Source organism: Triplophysa dalaica, chromosome 14, assembly GCF_015846415.1.
Source record: "Triplophysa dalaica isolate WHDGS20190420 chromosome 14, ASM1584641v1, whole genome shotgun sequence".
NCBI classification, from domain to species: domain Eukaryota; kingdom Metazoa; phylum Chordata; class Actinopteri; order Cypriniformes; family Nemacheilidae; genus Triplophysa; species Triplophysa dalaica.
Window position 1 is genome coordinate 22,988,451 of NC_079555.1, and position 20,176 is coordinate 23,008,626.

At 42.0% G+C, this 20,176-nt stretch overlaps 1 protein-coding gene across 1 annotated transcript; it reads left to right on the plus strand.

The window, feature by feature from the left end:
- Positions 1-1,597: 1,597 nt before the first annotated feature.
- LOC130435879 (uncharacterized) lies at positions 1,598-4,829 on the plus strand. The gene is made up of 4 exons (XM_056766747.1): positions 1,598-2,716; positions 2,836-2,889; positions 3,666-4,044; positions 4,152-4,829. The coding sequence occupies exons 3-4, from the start codon at positions 4,039-4,041 to the stop codon at positions 4,752-4,754; spliced, it is 609 nt and encodes a 202-aa protein (XP_056622725.1). The 5' UTR covers positions 1,598-2,716; positions 2,836-2,889; positions 3,666-4,038; the 3' UTR covers positions 4,755-4,829.
- Positions 4,830-20,176: the final 15,347 nt, after the last annotated feature.

Sequence of the window (20,176 nt, forward strand, 5' to 3'; positions counted from 1 at the left end):
GCCTCGGGAGTCCCACAAGCCAGCCAGGCCCGATAGGACTCCTTCTTCAGCTTGACGGCATCCCTTACTTCCGGTGTCCACCACCGGGTTCGGGGATTGCCGCCTCGACAGGCACCGGAGACCTTACGGCCACAGCTCCGAGTGGCTGCGTTGACAATGGAAGTGGAGAACATGGTCCACTCGGACTCAATATCTCCAGACTCCCTCGGGATCTGGTCGAAGCTCTGCCGGAGGTGGAAGTTGAAGATCTCTCTGACAGGCGATTCGGCCAAACGTTCCCAACAGACCCTCACAGTACGTTTGGGTCTGCCGAGTCTGTCCAGCTTCCTCCCCCGCCATCGGATCCAACTCACCACCAGGTGGTGATCGGTTGACAGCTCCGCCCCTCTCTTCACCCGAGTGTCCAAGACATACGGCCGTAGGTCAGATGAAACAACAACAAAGTCGATCATTGACCTCCGGCCAAGGGTGTCCTGGTGCCCTGTGCACTGATGGACACCCTTATGCTTGAACATGGTGTTCGTTATGGCCAAACTGTTACTAGCACAGAAGTCCAATAACAGAACACCACTCGGGTTCAGTTTTATTTATTTATATAGCACAAATAACCTAATGTTGACAACTGTGCTGTTCAAGGGTGAAAGAAAAAAAACCCTTGACCCTTGAACAGCACAGTTGTCAACATTAGGTTATTTGTGCTATATAAATAAATAAAACTGAACCCGCGTCCAGGGATCGGGTTGTCGAGGCCCCCGCCTTCGACTACCACCCGTTCCACTTTGCACCGGCCCCTTACGGTCCCTCCTGTAGGTGGTGAATCCACGGGAGGGTGGTCCCACGTCGCTCCTTCGGGCTGAGCCCGGCCGGACCCCATGGGGGAAGGTCCGACCACCAGGCGCTCGCATACGAGCCCCAACCCCGGGCCTGGCTCCAGGGTGGGGCCCCGGCTGCGCCATACCGGGCGACGTCACGGTCCTCGAAATTGTAGTCTTCATATGGGTTTTTGAACCGCTCTTGGTCTGACCCGTCGCCTAGGACCTGTTTGCCTTGGGAGACCCTACCAGGGGCATATAGCCCCGGACAATATAGCTCCTAGGGTCAACTGTGCTGTTCAAGGGTGAAAGAAAAAAAAAAAAAAAAAAAAAAAAAAAAAAAAGAAAAAAAACAATACAACGTGAATAAATAAATAAAAAATCATCCTTGCTGTGTATGATGAATGGAAAATGTATTTTGAACGCATTGTTTATAAGCAATCAGAACAATATGGCCACACTTTAGAATGCTACCCATTTGTTACACATGTACTAATGATGAGTAGATGTAATCACTTGGTGTGACCAGGAAGTTGAATAGATTTACATATACATGTATTTAAGAACCAATAAAGATGAGGGTGTTGCCACACTCAGTCACATGACCAGGAAGTTAAATCAAATAATTCAGAAAATTATATAAAATTAACAAAGCCAGCTTCCTATGTAAAACTTTGTGTACCATGTGTGAAAATCGATTGTGAATACTGATAGATCTGGATAGAAACGGTTTCTTGTTTATTTCATTTTATTATTCTATTTCATTTATCACATTTATTACAATATTCATCATATGTATTCATTCCTTTATTTTATTATTCACTTCTATTCATATCATGTGCTCTTTATTTTCCTGTTGTTTAACCTGGGAGTTGTATTGTGTCTTATGCTGATATGAGTATCCGTTGGTCTCCATCTCAAGGTTCATAATAATGTCATGAGACAATGTTTTGATACTGTAATCTTGAATGTTAAAAACACATATTGAATCTGTTTCTAGTCAGACGAAGTTTGGCAGAGCTTGACTGAGCATCAACGCACAACTGAGATTATTCAATAAATCATTTGTCTGTCTATTTAACATCACTTCGTCTCCTGCCTGCTGTTCTTCCCTTCAGCTCTATATCTCCCTGTTGTTTGGGTTAAAGGATTGACTCACAACGGAGTTGATATCTCCAGGTGTAATTTGTTCCTGACGGAGAGAGATCTAGTGAACCTGGACTCAAAGTTTAGATCTATAAGATCTACAAGCCATATCTCATAGTTGGATCTAACAATACAATACAATACAAGTGGTGTGGCAGCGCTGGGTCACATGAACAGGAAGTTAAAAAGATATCAAAATATTCAAAATCACAAAATAATCTTTGTTTCCTTTGTGAAAAATGTTTGTGAACATATTCCAGTGGGTGTGGCAACACTTGATCACATGACCAGTAAATTAGATATAATTTTATTATTTCAAATTTTTTAATACAATCAACAAACACTGATTTTCGTATTCACGTTTTCATCTGTCGTTTGTGAGTCGTCTGTTGACAAGGACAGTCTTAAGAAGATTACTGCTGATTCCCTGTGTGACACTGTCTATTATACCCATGCCACCCATAAAATACATTATATGACATGTTGTGTTGCAATTTTTGGTGAAATCAATCAAATTTCATGGAGTTGGTCAGCTTTGTGTCAGTCAGTGTCCGTTACAGCTCTTGGCTTTTTGTGTACAATGTATTTGAATCTACCTCACTTCCTGTCCAGATGGCACACGTTTCCTTGGGATGAGATTCACCAGCTAGGGAATCACCTGGAGCTCAAGGAGAAGGAAATGGGCAAGGGGAGGAAAGCCAACGAGGAGCTATGATGCACTTTCAACCTCTTACCTCTTTTTGGGGGTTCTGCAAATGGTCAGAAAACGTTGAATATTAATATCAATGTTATGGCAAAAGCTAATACAAATTTAAAAGCAATATCCATGTTAAGCATTGATAACTTAATATATTCATTCCTCATCTGCATCTCTCAGCTGGCTCTCCGTGCTGAAGAGGAAGAGGAGAAGAACAGAAGACTCAAAAGAGAAGTAAGTCCAGCCCTTTGTGAGCCTGCAAACGAAAATCTTACATTTTTAGGGTTGAAACCTTTTGTAATTGTGAGGATTTTTATTCTTCTTCTCATAATTTTTCTGCCCTTAAACTGATCATGCAGCCCAAACCGTACGGCCGACAGAGTTTAGACTAAGTTGACTGAAGTTGTCTCAGCAACAAGAGCTTTTTTGGTTAATATTTAACTGTCTGATATCATTTGAGTTTTCATTATTTACTGATGTATATTTAAATATTTTATATGCTGTGAATATATTTTATATACAGAGAATGAAAGATGTGAATGAGCTTTGTTCATTTTGAAAGACTGCTTAATTCAGTTGGATATTGTGGGCTGAAAAGTTACTTGAAAATGATAAAAAAAGCTTTATTTGATCAAAAAAATTTCTATTTGGTTGAATAAAAGTAATGTTTTATACAATGTAATAATTGTAAAAATTTTATGTCAAACTCAAAGTCAATTTGGTTAATCCACTTAAAGGTACGGTGTGTGTACAAGATCAGGATGGCACCACCTCCGCCTCATTTTGAGCCTGGAAAAACCCTGTATCCGTCTGTATTTTAAATGCAGGCTTTTTAGAAAATGTGACACAGAAGTTATTTTATAACTCATGAATCTATAATTCACCTTTCATTTGATATCAAGTTATACATTTAAATGAACCTCAAGATTAGAGACAATAACCCAGTTTATACCTGGAAATCCCAAGAAGCCACGTGATTGGCTGAACAGTGTTGTTTATTTCACTTTCAGGTGACATCACTTCCTGTTTACATTTAAATGAACCTTAAGGTTATTTAATAACTTTGTTTATATTTGAGAATTCTAAGCACCCACATGATTGGCTGAACAGTGTTGTTTATTTCGCTTTCAGGTGACATCACTTCCTGTTTACATTTAAATGAACCTTAAGGTTATTTAATAACTTTGTTTATATTTGAGAATTCTAAGCACCCACGTGATTGGCTGAACAGTGTTCTAAAATACTGTGTCGTTTTGCTGGAAGCCACCACACTCAAAACCTAAAAGCACACTGAAGAAAGAGCATACAGCATCTTCTCTGAGATATCCCTTGAGATTTTACAAACAATCACTACTTTTCTCTGAGCAGTTTACTTTCGACACCATGAAGGTATGTTAATCCAACCTTGTGGTAACATAAAAAATACTAAGGCACTTAAAAAAAAAGATATATCCCCTTGATCAATCTGTACTCAATCTGTCGCTTCACTTTTAAAGCGAAGTGCAGATGGTACCTTCTCTGGTCCAGGCTATAACCTGAGAAAGAGCAGAAAACCTTCGAGCCCTCTGAAGGATCCCAACCTGTCTGACAACCTTGCAGTGATAGCACATGTAGTCAGCTTGGACCACAACTACATCTCTAAGTCTGGCAGCTCTCACTCGAAACAACTAAAGGGCATGAAGCTAGAGAACCACTTCTTTAATAACGCAGCTGTAATTCCTGAGTTTTGCCCAGAATTTACAAAGACTCACACCGTAGCCCATCTGGTGCAGACCAGCCCAGAGGAACCTCTTTTAATCCATGGGAACAGCACAGAAGACCATCAAAGAATGTCTCGTGCTGTGGTGGATTCTATGTTAAAGAAATCCTCTGGCAAGCCTCTTAACTACAGCCTACAGTTAGGGCTTCGTGTGAAGCAACGCCTCTGGAAAACTCTAAACTGCCCCACCATGCTTGAAGAAGAGCAGCCTGATGGACTCATCCAAGTTAAAGAGATGTTCTCCAGACCAAGCCTAAAGAGATCTGCCCCTCGTATAAATGTGGACATTAGTGGTGAACCCCTGCCATACGCACCACAGAGGAAGAGACCCTGCCTGTGACATCCATGCAGATCCTAGATTATATTTAGTGTCTATAATGTACATAGTTCTTGAATAAATGTTTGTTCCTTATAACTATGAATCTGTCTTATTTATATTCAACCTTCTCATACAATTTCATGCAATTGCAACTTAACTACTTGTTGGAATATTCGATTAAAAAAAAGATTCAAAATCAATAAAATCACTTTACAAATACATTGAAAATAGTCAAGTAGCTTATCATAAAGTATGTATTTGTGTGAAAGAGGTAAAAAACACAATTTAATTACTCTTATGAATTTGAGGGGGGATACTGTCTTTTGCGCACAGACAAGATGAAAGAAAATGTCAAATTAAAAGAAATAAAGAAATGGACAAAGATGCAAAAAGAGACTATTATAATTAGTACAAGTATGCATTAAAGGGATAATCCAACCAAAAATGAATAAATGAGGATGAAACATCTGATTTCCCTTCATCATCCTTCTCCAAGTAAAATCCTGTAACTCTGTCTTACTTGTCAGATCTGATACAGAATGGACATTTAATTTCAGTGACACTGACACCACAAAAATCACAAGAAACAAGGCAATCTGGGGAAGCACCTAAGAATGGCACACATGGATTAATGAAGAAACCTGTCTTGTGCGCTGTTTTTTCATGAGATTTCTTCTGTTCTTCTGTAAACATATCAAGTGCATATTTCTCACGAGAACATCCCCAGGTAATAAAGTCTGATGTAAATGTGTATGATTGGGGATAGCGTACACTGTTGATCAAGCTCTGAGCTGGTGGATTGGGATCAGTACAACATACACTTTTCATTTTAGATGCTGTGATTCGACCAGCACGACACTGAAACCAGTTTAGAAGAAGCTTGATCCCTTATAGCTATTGCTCTTCAGATACTGAAATCTTTCAATGATTACAAATGGACAATACATCACTGTAGTCCGTGTGAAGTGTCCCCTCATGCCGCAGTTCAGTCAACACCAGGGGAAAGTTTTCACTCATTGGTTTGGGAATAAAGTGGTCTGAATAAGGCTCAATCAGGGATAAATTGCAGAGTTTGAGTCAGTTGTGCTGAGAGTGTTGAATAATGATGATAATTCATCTCTGGTAGGAGGCTGTGTTCTACTTTCTTTAACAGTAGAACTGTCACTTTCTTTTTCAAATGACTGCACATAACCAGATCATTCACTCTAGCAGCTATTTTACTTTATATTTCTTTGCTGCAAACCAGGCAATCTCTCGACATTCCTTGTACTCCACTTTTGACTAGGGATACTCCGATCCGATATTTGTATTCCTTGTTATGGATGGGCAACCGCTGTCCGTCATAGCGAACAATGGCTTCACTAAATTTGTGAATCATCGTTCGTTATTTTGTTTTACAGGGAAAGGAAATTAATGTTAAGTCGAGCCTGATGTCTTACACAGCAATGCACACAGTTTATTAAGTAATTGTGCACTTTAAAAATGTTACCTTAGTATCGGATCGGTACTCTGTATCGGCCGATACTGAATCTCAGGTATTGGAATCGGAAGAAAAAAAGGTGGATCGGAGCATCCCTACTTTTGACATTCCAGTAGGTAACATCCAATGCATCTTTTCCTGCGTCACTGTCTTTGAGTCCCTCAACTTCACTGTTGCTTCAATCAGAAACAACAAATCAGCCACATGTGTGCACGTCTCCCCCAGGCCAGCCATACAAGTACAGTGGGCTCCAAGAATCCTTCCAGACTTTCCTGCAATCGTATTCACTGAGAATGAAGTACCTGGACACAGTCTAGTTTCAGTTCAAGAGCCACACATCTCTCCTCTTGGTAGTGGGGATCCTGTGAGTCAAGTTTATGTTTGAAGGCCATTACAACGCAAACAGATACAGACAGACAGACAGACAGACATACACAGACAGACAGACATACACAGACAGACAGACAGACTGTATAAAGAGAGGTTGTGAGAGTTAGTCACAGGCAGGCAACTTCAGAGACTAATTATATATGAACAGTTACACATGTTTATTATTGCACAGGCTTAGGAAGGCTGAAGGCCCAAATGCATCAGTGTGAAGTGTTTTAGTTATGTTTAATAGTGATGATGGCCAAGAAGTGAATAAAAGACTTTTATCTTTTTTTGGACCAGAAGAAGTGCCTTGAATTTATTTCTATAAATCGAGTTATCTTATATTGAAATTAGCTAGCCCCGTTCAGCAAGCCTAATTTCTTGTTATTGTATTATTAGCATTTTCTTACGGAAAAGTGTCTCTATTGATAAAGCAAACAGCACGATTACAGCGTCCGAAACATAGCAGAGGGCGCGCGTGCCTGTAACCATGGACTGCACGTACGCGCGAAGTAAGTGACGTCAGCCTCTCCTGTATATATATTGCCGAAAGGGCCACGCCAGTTTCGTGGACGGTATGCACCAAAACAGTTTTATTAACCTTTATTAGAATCGACATTTGCGGGTCCGAAATGGTTCATTATAAACACTTTTGCCCAAATACGAACTCTAAAGACATTAGTTTTATGATAAACTGATGAAAACATCGCCGACCGGCGCCCTCCGAAGCCCCGCCTCATTAGCTAGTCAGAGCAACAGCCAATGGCGAGTCGCCATAGGCAGATCAGAGAAAACGACCATAATTCACACATTGTTAGTAATACTTTTGCAAACAATCACATAATAACCTATTTTGACATTATGACGTGAAATGTGGAGGACTTTGGAGACATGAATGTGCCTAAAATGTCATAAACATAACGCAGCACTTAATTGAATGGGTATCGATGCTGCGTTTGTTTGTTTGTTTTTGAGCATCTTCACAAAACCGTCTTACGGTGTGCAATGGGAGAGATTAAGAGAAAAGTGTCTCTATTGATAAAGCAAACAGCACGATTACAGCGTCCGAAACATAGCAGAGGGCGCGCGTGCCTGTAACCATGGACTGCACGTACGCGCGAAGTAAGTGACGTCAGCCTCTCCTGTATATATATTGCCGAAAGGGCCACGCCAGTTTCGTGGACGGTATGCACCAAAACAGTTTTATTAACCTTTATTAGAATCGACATTTGCGGGTCCGAAATGGTTCATTATAAACACTTTTGCCCAAATACGAACTCTAAAGACATTAGTTTTATGATAAACTGATGAAAACATCGCCGACCGGCGCCCTCCGAAGCCCCGCCTCATTAGCTAGTCAGAGCAACAGCCAATGGCGAGTCGCCATAGGCAGATCAGAGAAAACGACCATAATTCACACATTGTTAGTAATACTTTTGCAAACAATCACATAATAACCTATTTTGACATTATGGCGTGAAATGTGGAGGACTTTGGAGACATGAATGTGCCTAAAATGTCATAAACATAACGCAGCACTTAATTGAATGGGTATCGATGCTGCGTTTGTTTGTTTGTTTTTGAGCATCTTCACAAAACCGTCTTACGGTGTGCAATGGGAGAGATTAAGAGAAAAGTGTCTCTATTGATAAAGCAAACAGCACGATTACAGCGTCCGAAACATAGCAGAGCGAGCGCGTGCCTGTAACCATGGACTGCACGTACGCGCGAACGCGCGAAGGGTGTGACGTCAGCCTCTCCTGTATATATATTGCCGAAAGGGCCACGCCAGTTTCGTGGACGGTATGCACCAAAACAGTTTCGTTAACCTTTATTAGAATCGACATTTGCGGGTCCGAAATGGTTCATTATAAACACTTTTGCCCAAAAACGAACTCTAAAGACATTAGTTTTACGATAAACTGATGAAAACATCGCCGACCGGCGCCCTCCGAAGCCCCGCCTCATTAGCTAGTCAGAGCAACAGCCAATGGCGAGTCGCCATAGGCAGATCAGAGAAAACGACCATAATTCACACATTGTTAGTAATACTTTTGCAAACAATCACATAATAACCTATTTTGACATTATGACGTGAAATGTGGAGGACTTTGGAGACATGAATGTGCCTAAAATGTCATAAACATAACGCAGCACTTAATTGAATGGGTATCGATGCTTCGTTTGTTTGTTTGCTTGTTTTTGAGCATCTTCACAAAACCGTCTTACGGTGTGCAATGGGAGAGATTAAGAGAAAAGTGTCTCTATTGATAAAGCAAACAGCACGATTACAGTGTCCGAAACATAGCAGAGCGAGCGCGTGCCTGTAACCATGGACTGCACGTACGCGCGAACGCGCGAAGGGTGTGACGTCAGCCTCTCCTGTATATATATTGCCGAAAGGGCCACGCCAGTTTCGTGGACGGTATGCACCAAAACAGTTTCGTTAACCTTTATTAGAATCGACATTTGCGGGTCCGAAATGGTTCATTATAAACACTTTTGCCCAAATACGAACTCTAAAGACATTAGTTTTATGATAAACTGATGAAAACATCGCCGACCGGCGCCCTCCGAAGCCCCGCCTCATTAGCTAGTCAGAGCAACAGCCAATGGCGAGTCGCCATAGGCAGATCAGAGAATACGACCATAATTCACACATTGTTAGTAATACTTTTGCAAACAATCACATAATAACCTATTTTGACATTATGACGTGAAATGTGGAGGACTTTGGAGACATGAATGTGCCTAAAATGTCATAAACATAACGCAGCACTTAATTGAATGGGTATCGATGCTGCGTTTGTTTGTTTGTTTGTTTGTTTGTTTTTGAGCATTTTCACAAAACCGTCTTACGGTGTGCAATGGGAGAGATTAAGAGAAAAGTGTCTCTATTGATAAAGCAAACAGCACGATTACAGCGTCCGAAACATAGCAGAGGGCGCGCGTGCTTGTAACCATGGACTGCACGTACTCGCGAACGCGCGAAGGAAGTGACGTCAGCCTCTCCTGTATATATATTGCCGAAAGGGCCACGCCAGTTTCGTGGACGGTATGCACCAAAACAGTTTTATTAACCTTTATTAGAATCGACATTTGCGGGTCCGAAATGGTTAATTATAAACACTTTTGCCCAAATACGAACTCTAAAGACATTAGTTTTATGATAAACTGATGAAAACATCGCCGACCGGCGCCCTCCGAAGCCCCGCCTCATTAGCTAGTCAGAGCAACAGCCAATGGCGAGTCGCCATAGGCAGATCAGAGAATACGACCATAGTTCACACATTGTTAGTAATACTTTTGCAAACAATCACATAATAACCTATTTTGACATTATGACGTGAAATGTGGAGGACTTTGGAGACATGAATGTGCCTAAAATGTCATAAACATAACGCAGCACTTAATTGAATCGGTATAGATGCTTCGTTTGTTTGTTTGTTTGTTTTTGAGCATCTTCACAAAACCGTCTTACGGTGTGCAATGGGAGAGATTAAGAGAAAAGTGTCTCTATTGATAAAGCAAACAGCACGATTACAGCGTCCGAAACATAGCAGAGGGCGCGCGTGCCTGTAACCATGGACTGCACGTACTCGCGAACGCGCGAAGGAAGTGACGTCAGCCTCTCCTGTATATATATTGCCGAAAGGGCCACGCCAGTTTCGTGGACGGTATGCACCAAAACAGTTTTATTAACCTTTATTAGAATCGACATTTGCGGGTCCGAAATGGTTCATTATAAACACTTTTGCCCAAAAACGAACTCTAAAGACATTAGTTTTACGATAAACTGATGAAAACATCGCCGACCGGCGCCCTGCGAAGCCCCGCCTCATTAGCTAGTCAGAGCAACAGCCAATGGCGAGTCGCCATAGGCAGATCAGAGAATACGACCATAATTCACACATTGTTAGTAATACTTTTGCAAACAATCACATAATAACCTATTTTGACATTATGACGTGAAATGTGGAGGACTTTGGAGACATGAATGTGCCTAAAATGTCATAAACATAACGCAGCACTTAATTGAATGGGTATCGATGCTTCGTTTGTTTGTTTGTTTGTTATTTTGAGCATCTTCACAAAACCGTCTTACGGTGTGCAATGGGAGAGATTAAGAGAAAAGTGTCTCTATTGATAAAGCAAACAGCACGATTACAGTGTCCGAAACATAGCAGAGCGAGCGCGTGCCTGTAACCATGGACTGCACGTACGCGCGAACGCGCGAAGGGTGTGACGTCAGCCTCTCCTGTATATATATTGCCGAAAGGGCCACGCCAGTTTCGTGGACGGTATGCACCAAAACAGTTTCGTTAACCTTTATTAGAATCGACATTTGCGGGTCCGAAATGGTTCATTATAAACACTTTTGCCCAAATACGAACTCTAAAGACATTAGTTTTATGATAAACTGATGAAAACATCGCCGACCGGCGCCCTCCGAAGCCCCGCCTCATTAGCTAGTCAGAGCAACAGCCAATGGCGAGTCGCCATAGGCAGATCAGAGAATACGACCATAATTCACACATTGTTAGTAATACTTTTGCAAACAATCACATAATAACCTATTTTGACATTATGACGTGAAATGTGGAGGACTTTGGAGACATGAATGTGCCTAAAATGTCATAAACATAACGCAGCACTTAATTGAATGGGTATCGATGCTGCGTTTGTTTGTTTGTTTGTTTGTTTTTGAGCATTTTCACAAAACCGTCTTACGGTGTGCAATGGGAGAGATTAAGAGAAAAGTGTCTCTATTGATAAAGCAAACAGCACGATTACAGCGTCCGAAACATAGCAGAGGGCGCGCGTGCCTGTAACCATGGACTGCACGTACTCGCGAACGCGCGAAGGAAGTGACGTCAGCCTCTCCTGTATATATATTGCCGAAAGGGCCACGCCAGTTTCGTGGACGGTATGCACCAAAACAGTTTTATTAACCTTTATTAGAATCGACATTTGCGGGTCCGAAATGGTTCATTATAAACACTTTTGCCCAAATACGAACTCTAAAGACATTAGTTTTATGATAAACTGATGAAAACATCGCCGACCGGCGCCCTCCGAAGCCCCGCCTCATTAGCTAGTCAGAGCAACAGCCAATGGCGAGTCGCCATAGGCAGATCAGAGAATACGACCATAATTCACACATTGTTAGTAATACTTTTGCAAACAATCACATAATAACCTATTTTGACATTATGACGTGAAATGTGGAGGACTTTGGAGACATGAATGTGGCCTAAAATGTCATAAACATAACGCAGCACTTAATTGAATGGGTATCGATGCTTCGTTTGTTTGTTTGTTTGTTTTTGAGCATCTTCACAAAACCGTCTTACGGTGTGCAATGGGAGAGATTAAGAGAAAAGTGTCTCTATTGATAAAGCAAACAGCACGATTACAGCGTCCGAAACATAGCAGAGCGAGCGCGTGCCTGTAACCATGGACTGCACGTACGCGCGAACGCGCGAAGGATGTGACGTCAGCCTCTCCTGTATATATATTGCCGAAAGGGCCACGCCAGTTTCGTGGACGGTATGCACCAAAACAGTTTCGTTAACCTTTATTAGAATCGACATTTGCGGGTCCGAAATGGTTCATTATAAACACTTTTGCCCTAATACGAACTCTAAAGACATTAGTTTTACGATAAACTGATGAAAACATCGCCGACCGGCGCCCTCCGAAGCCCCGCCTCATTAGCTAGTCAGAGCAACAGCCAATGGCGAGTCGCCATAGGCAGATCAGAGAAAACGACCATAATTCACACATTGTTAGTAATACTTTTGCAAACAATCACATAATAACCTATTTTGACATTATGACGTGAAATGTGGAGGACTTTGGAGACATGAATGTGCCTAAAATGTCATACACATAACGCAGCACTTAATTGAATGGGTATAGATGCTTCGTTTGTTTGTTTGTTTGTTTTTGAGCATCTTCACAAAACCGTCTTACGGTGTGCAATGGGAGAGATTAAGAGAAAAGTGTCTCTATTGATAAAGCAAACAGCACGATTACAGCATCCGAAACATAGCAGAGGGCGCGCGTGCCTGTAACCATGGACTGCACGAACGCGCGAAGGAAGTGACGTCAGCCTCTCCTGTGTATATATTGCCGAAAGGGCCACGCCAGTTTCGTGGACGGTATGCACCAAAACAGTTTTATTAACCTTTATTAGAATCGACATTTGCGGGTCCGAAATGGTTCATTATAAACACTTTTGCCCAAAAACGAACTCTAAAGACATTAGTTTTATGATAAACTGATGAAAACATCGCCGACCGGCGCCCTCCGAAGCCCCGCCTCATTAGCTAGTCAGAGCAACAGCCAATGGCGAGTCGCCATAGGCAGATCAGAGAAAACGACCATAATTCACACATTGTTAGTAATACTTTTGCAAACAATCACATAATAACCTATTTTGACATTATGACGTGAAATGTGGAGGACTTTGGAGACATGAATGTGCCTAAAATGTCATAAACATAACGCAGCACTTAATTGAATGGGTATAGATGCTTCCTTGTTTGTTTGTTTGTTTGTTTTTGAGCATCTTCACAAAACCGTCTTACGGTGTGCAATGGGAGAGATTAAGAGAAAAGTGTCTCTATTGATAAAGCAAACAGCACGATTACAGCGTCCGAAACATAGCAGAGGGCGCGCGTGCCTGTAACCATGGACTGCACGAACGCGCGAAGGAAGTGACGTCAGCCTCTCCTGTGTATATATTGCCGAAAGGGCCACGCCAGTTTCGTGGACGGTATGCACCAAAACAGTTTTATTAACCTTTATTAGAATCGACATTTGCGGGTCCGAAATGGTTCATTATAAACACTTTTGCCCAAAAACGAACTCTAAAGACATTAGTTTTATGATAAACTGATGAAAACATCGCCGACCGGCGCCCTCCGAAGCCCCGCCTCATTAGCTAGTCAGAGCAACAGCCAATGGCGAGTCGCCATAGGCAGATCAGAGAAAACGACCATAATTCACACATTGTTAGTAATACTTTTGCAAACAATCACATAATAACCTATTTTGACATTATGACGTGAAATGTGGAGGACTTTGGAGACATGAATGTGCCTAAAATGTCATACACATAACGCAGCACTTAATTGAATGGGTATAGATGCTTCGTTTGTTTGTTTGTTTGTTTTTGAGCATCTTCACAAAACCGTCTTACGGTGTGCAATGGGAGAGATTAAGAGAAAAGTGTCTCTATTGATAAAGCAAACAGCACGATTACAGTGTCCGAAACATAGCAGAGCGAGCGCGTGCCTGTAACCATGGACTGCACGTACGCGCGAACGCGAAGGTGTGACGTCAGCCTCTCCTGTATATATATTGCCGAAAGGGCCACGCCAGTTTCGTGGACGGTATGCACCAAAACAGTTTCGTTAACCTTTATTAGAATCGACATTTGCGGGTCCGAAATGGTTCATTATAAACACTTTTGCCCAAAAACGAACTCTTAAGACATTAGTTTTACGATAAACTGATGAAAACATCGCCGACCGGCGCCCTCCGAAGCCCCGCCTCATTAGCTAGTCAGAGCAACAGCCAATGGCGAGTCGCCATAGGCAGATCAGAGAATACGACCATAATTCACACATTGTTAGTAATACTTTTGCAAACAATCACATAATTACCTATTTTGACATTATGACGTGAAATGTGGAGGACTTTGGAGACATGAATGTGCCTAAAATGTCATAAACATAACGCAGCACTTAATTGAATGGGTATCGATGCTTCGTTTGTTTGTTTGTTTGTTTTTGAGCATCTTCACAAAACCGTCTTACGGTGTGCAATGGGAGAGATTAAGAGAAAAGTGTCTCTATTGATAAAGCAAACAGCACGATTACAGCGTCCGAAACATAGCAGAGGGCGCGCGTGCCTGTAACCATGGACTGCACGTACGCGCGAAGGAAGTGACGTCAGCCTCTCCTGTATATATATTGCCGAAAGGGCCACGCCAGTTTCGTGGACGGTATGCACCAAAACAGTTTCGTTAACCTTTATTAGAATCGACATTTGCGGGTCCGAAATGGTTCATTATAAACACTTTTGCCCAAAAACGAACTCTAAAGACATTAGTTTTATGATAAACTGATGAAAACATCGCCGACCGGCGCCCTGCGAAGCCCCGCCTCATTAGCTAGTCAGAGCAACAGCCAATGGCGAGTCGCCATAGGCAGATCAGAGAATACGACCATAATTCACACATTGTTAGTAATACTTTTGCAAACAATCACATAATAACCTATTTTGACATTATGACGTGAAATGTGGAGGACTTTGGAGACATGAATGTGCCTAAAATGTCATAAACATAACGCAGCACTTAATTGAATGGGTATCGATGCTTCGTTTGTTTGTTTGTTTGTTTTTGAGCATCTTCACAAAACCGTCTTACGGTGTGCAATGGGAGAGATTAAGAGAAAAGTGTCTCTATTGATAAAGCAAACAGCACGATTACAGCGTCCGAAACATAGCAGAGGGCGCGCGTGCCTGTAACCATGGACTGCACGTACTCGCGAACGCGCAAGGAAGTGACGTCAGCCTCTCCTGTATATATATTGCCGAAAGGGCCACGCCAGTTTCGTGGACGGTATGCACCAAAACAGTTTCGTTAACCTTTATTAGAATCGACATTTGCGGGTCCGAAATGGTTCATTATAAACACTTTTGCCCAAAAACGAACTCTAAAGACATTAGTTTTATGATAAACTGATGAAAACATCGCCGACCGGCGCCCTCCGAAGCCCCGCCTCATTAGCTAGTCAGAGCAACAGCCAATGGCGAGTCGCCATAGGCAGATCAGAGAATACGACCATAATTCACACATTGTTAGTAATACTTTTGCAAACAATCACATAATAACCTATTTTGACATTATGACGTGAAATGTGGAGGACTTTGGAGACATGAATGTGCCTAAAATGTCATAAACATAACGCAGCACTTAATTGAATGGGTATGGATGCTTCGTTTGTTTGTTTGTTTGTTTTATTTTTGAGCATTTTCACAAAACCGTCTTACGGTGTGCAATGGGAGAGATTAAGAGAAAAGTGTCTCTATTGATAAAGCAAACAGCACGATTACAGCGTCCGAAACATAGCAGAGCGAGCGCGTGCCTGTAACCATGGACTGCACGTACGCGCGAACGCGCGAAGGGTGTGACGTCAGCCTCTCCTGTATATATATTGCCGAAAGGGCCACGCCAGTTTCGTGGACGGTATGCACCAAAACAGTTTCGTTAACCTTTATTAGAATCGACATTTGCGGGTCCGAAATGGTTCATTATAAACACTTTTGCCCAAAAACGAACTCTAAAGACATTAGTTTTACGATAAACTGATGAAAACATCGCCGACCGGCGCCCTCCGAAGCCCCGCCTCATTAGCTAGTCAGAGCAACAGCCAATGGCGAGTCGCCATAGGCAGATCAGAGAATACGACCATAATTCACACATTGTTAGTAATACTTTTGCAAACAATCACATAATAACCTATTTTGACATTATGACGTGAAATGTGGAGGACTTTGGAGACATGAATGTGCCTAAAATGTCATAAACATAACGCAGCACTTAATTGAATGGGTATCGATGCTTCGTTTGTTTGTTTGTTTGTTTGTTTTTGAGCATTTTCACAAAACCGTCTTACGGTGTGCAATGGGAGAGATTAAGAGAAAAGTGTCTCTATTGATAAAGCAAACAGCACGATTACAGCGTCCGAAACATAGCAGAGGGCGCGCGTGCCTGTAACCATGGACTGCACGTACGCGCGAACGGAAGTGACGTCAGCCTCTCCTGTATATATATTGCCGAAAGGGCCACGCCAGTTTCGTGGACGGTATGCACCAAAACAGTTTCGTTAACCTTTATTAGAATCGACATTTGCGGGTCCGAAATGGTTCATTATAAACACTTTTGCCCAAAACGAACTCTAAAGACATTAGTTTTATGATAAACTGATGAAAACATCGCCGACCGGCGCCCTGCGAAGCCCCGCCTCATTAGCTAGTCAGAGCAACAGCCAATGGCGAGTCGCCATAGGCAGATCAGAGAATACGACCATAATTCACACATTGTTAGTAATACTTTTGCAAACAATCACATAATAACCTATTTTGACATTATGACGTGAAATGTGGAGGACTTTGGAGACATGAATGTGCCTAAAATGTCATAAACATAACGCAGCACTTAATTGAATGGGTATCGATGCTTCGTTTGTTTGTTTGTTTGTTTTTGAGCATCTTCACAAAACCGTCTTACGGTGTGCAATGGGAGAGATTAAGAGAAAAGTGTCTCTATTGATAAAGCAAACAGCACGATTACAGCGTCCGAAACATAGCAGAGGGCGCGCGTGCCTGTAACCATGGACTGCACGTACGCGCGAAGGAAGTGACGTCAGCCTCTCCTGTATATATATTGCCGAAAGGGCCACGCCAGTTTCGTGGACGGTATGCACCAAAACAGTTTCGTTAACCTTTATTAGAATCGACATTTGCGGGTCCGAAATGGTTCATTATAAACACTTTTGCCCAAATACGAACTCTAAAGACATTAGTTTTATGATAAACTGATGAAAACATCGCCGACCGGCGCCCTGCGAAGCCCCGCCTCATTAGCTAGTCAGAGCAACAGCCAATGGCGAGTCGCCATAGGCAGATCAGAGAATACGACCATAATTCACACATTGTTAGTAATACTTTTGCAAACAATCACATAATAACCTATTTTGACATTATGACGTGAAATGTGGAGGACTTTGGAGACATGAATGTGCCTAAAATGTCATAAACATAACGCAGCACTTAATTGAATGGGTATCGATGCTTCGTTTGTTTGTTTGTTTGTTTTTTGAGCATCTTCACAAAACCGTCTTACGGTGTGCAATGGGAGAGATTAAGAGAAAAGTGTCTCTATTGATAAAGCAAACAGCACGATTACAGCGTCCGAAACATAGCAGAGCGAGCGCGTGCCTGTAACCATGGACTGCACGTACGCGCGAACGCGCGAAGGGTGTGACGTCAGCCTCTCCTGTATATATATTGCCGAAAGGGCCACGCCAGTTTCGTGGACGGTATGCACCAAAACAGTTTCGTTAACCTTTATTAGAATCGACATTTGCGGGTCCGAAATGGTTCATTATAAACACTTTTGCCCAAAAACGAACTCTAAAGACATTAGTTTTACGATAAACTGATGAAAACATCGCCGACCGGCGCCCTCCGAAGCCCCGCCTCATTAGCTAGTCAGAGCAACAGCCAATGGCGAGTCGCCATAGGCAGATCAGAGAATACGACCATAATTCAAACATTGTTAGTAATACTATTGCAAACAATCACATAATAACCTATTTTGACATTATGACGTGAAATGTGGAGGACTTTGGAGACATGAATGTGCCTAAAATGTCATAAACATAACGCAGCACTTAATTGAATGGGTATCGATGCTGCGTTTGTTTGTTTGTTTGTTTGTTTTTGAGCATTTTCACAAAACCGTCTTACGGTGTGCAATGGGAGAGATTAAGAGAAAAGTGTCTCTATTGATAAAGCAAACAGCACGATTACAGCGTCCGAAACATAGCAGAGGGCGCGCGTGCCTGTAACCATGGACTGCACGTACGCGCGAAGGAAGTGACGTCAGCCTCTCCTGTATATATATTGCCGAAAGGGCCACGCCAGTTTCGTGGACGGTATGCACCAAAACAGTTTCGTTAACCTTTATTAGAATCGACATTTGCGGGTCCGAAATGGTTCATTATAAACACTTTTGCCCAAAAACGAACTCTAAAGACATTAGTTTTACGATAAACTGATGAAAACATCGCCGACCGGCGCCCTCCGAAGCCCCGCCTCATTAGCTAGTCAGAGCAACAGCCAATGGCGAGTCGCCATAGGCAGATCAGAGAATACGACCATAATTCACACATTGTTAGTAATACTTTTGCAAACAATCACATAATAACCTATTTTGACATTATGACGTGAAATGTGGAGGACTTTGGAGACATGAATGTGCCTAAAATGTCATAAACATAACGCAGCACTTAATTGAATGGGTATCGATGCTGCGTTTGTTTGTTTGTTTGTTTGTTTTTGAGCATTTTCACAAAACCGTCTTACGGTGTGCAATGGGAGAGATTAAGAGAAAGTGTCTCTATTGATAAAGCAAACAGAACGATTACAGCGTCCGAAACATAGCAGAGGGCGCGCGTGCCTGTAACCATGGACTGCACGTACGCGCGAAGGAAGTGACGTCAGCCTCTGCTGTATATATATTGCCGAAAGGGCCACGCCAGTTTCGTGGACGGTATGCACCAAAACAGTTTCGTTAACCTTTATTAGAATCGACATTTGCGGGTCCGAAATGGTTCATTATAAACACTTTTGCCCAAATACGAACTCTAAAGACATTAGTTTTACGATAAACTGATGAAAACATCGCCGACCGGCGCCCTCCGAAGCCCCGCCTCATTAGCTAGTCAGAGCAGCAGCCAATGGCGAGTCGCCATAGGCAGATCAGAGAATACGACCATAATTCACACATTGTTAGTAATACTTTTGCAAACAATCACATAATAACCTATTTTGACATTATGACGTGAAATGTGGAGGACTTTGGAGACATGAATGTGCCTAAAATGTCATAAACATAACGCAGCACTTAATTGAATGGGTATCGATGCTTCGTTTGTTTGTTTGTTTGTTTTTGAGCATCTTCACAAAACCGTCTTACGGTGTGCAATGGGAGAGATTAAGAGAAAAGTGTCTCTATTGATAAAGCAAACAGCACGATTACAGCGTCCGAAACATAGCAGAGGGCGCGCGTGCCTGTAGACAGTCCAGCACGAGCGCACGAAGTGAGTGACGTCATCCGCTGCTGTATTTATACTGCCGGACGGCCACGCCAGTTTCGGGGTCGTCTTAGCATGTGTGAGAAATGTTTTAGGGACCTCTAATCAAATCTTTCAAATTGCATTTTACCACTCTAGCTGCATTTAATTATAAGAATAACACTAATTTCATTTATCTTATACACTAAGCCTTACTTGATACTAATGCTTCTACTCAATCAAAAGACAGGACTGTGCATTACTTTAACACAATGTACATTTAAAACACAGCTTTAGAATTTTAATGACTTGTTCAATAAAATAACATCAGCAACACTGAATATAATTAGTAGAGCTTTAGTTGTGTTCAAAGTAGTCAAGAGTTTCATTTAGTGAAATGTAAATATGTATCTTGTTAGCATATTTGATTGTGTATGTATATGACATGAATCTGTGTGGCTACTGTCTGTTTTTTCCTGTTCTTGTTCACTTCTTCAGTGGACTATGATCATGGACAGCAGGTGTCATCACTAAAGATCAATCATCACTTGTTAAGTAAACTCAGTTGATTCATTAACTTCATGAATAAATTCACATTTCACACCAGAAAGACTCTGCTTCAGTCTTAGTTTGTACACCCGTAGGTTCGCATATTTACACCAGCGGGTGTACATTTGACACCAGTGACATTGCTGCGCACAGGCACTGGTTTGTTC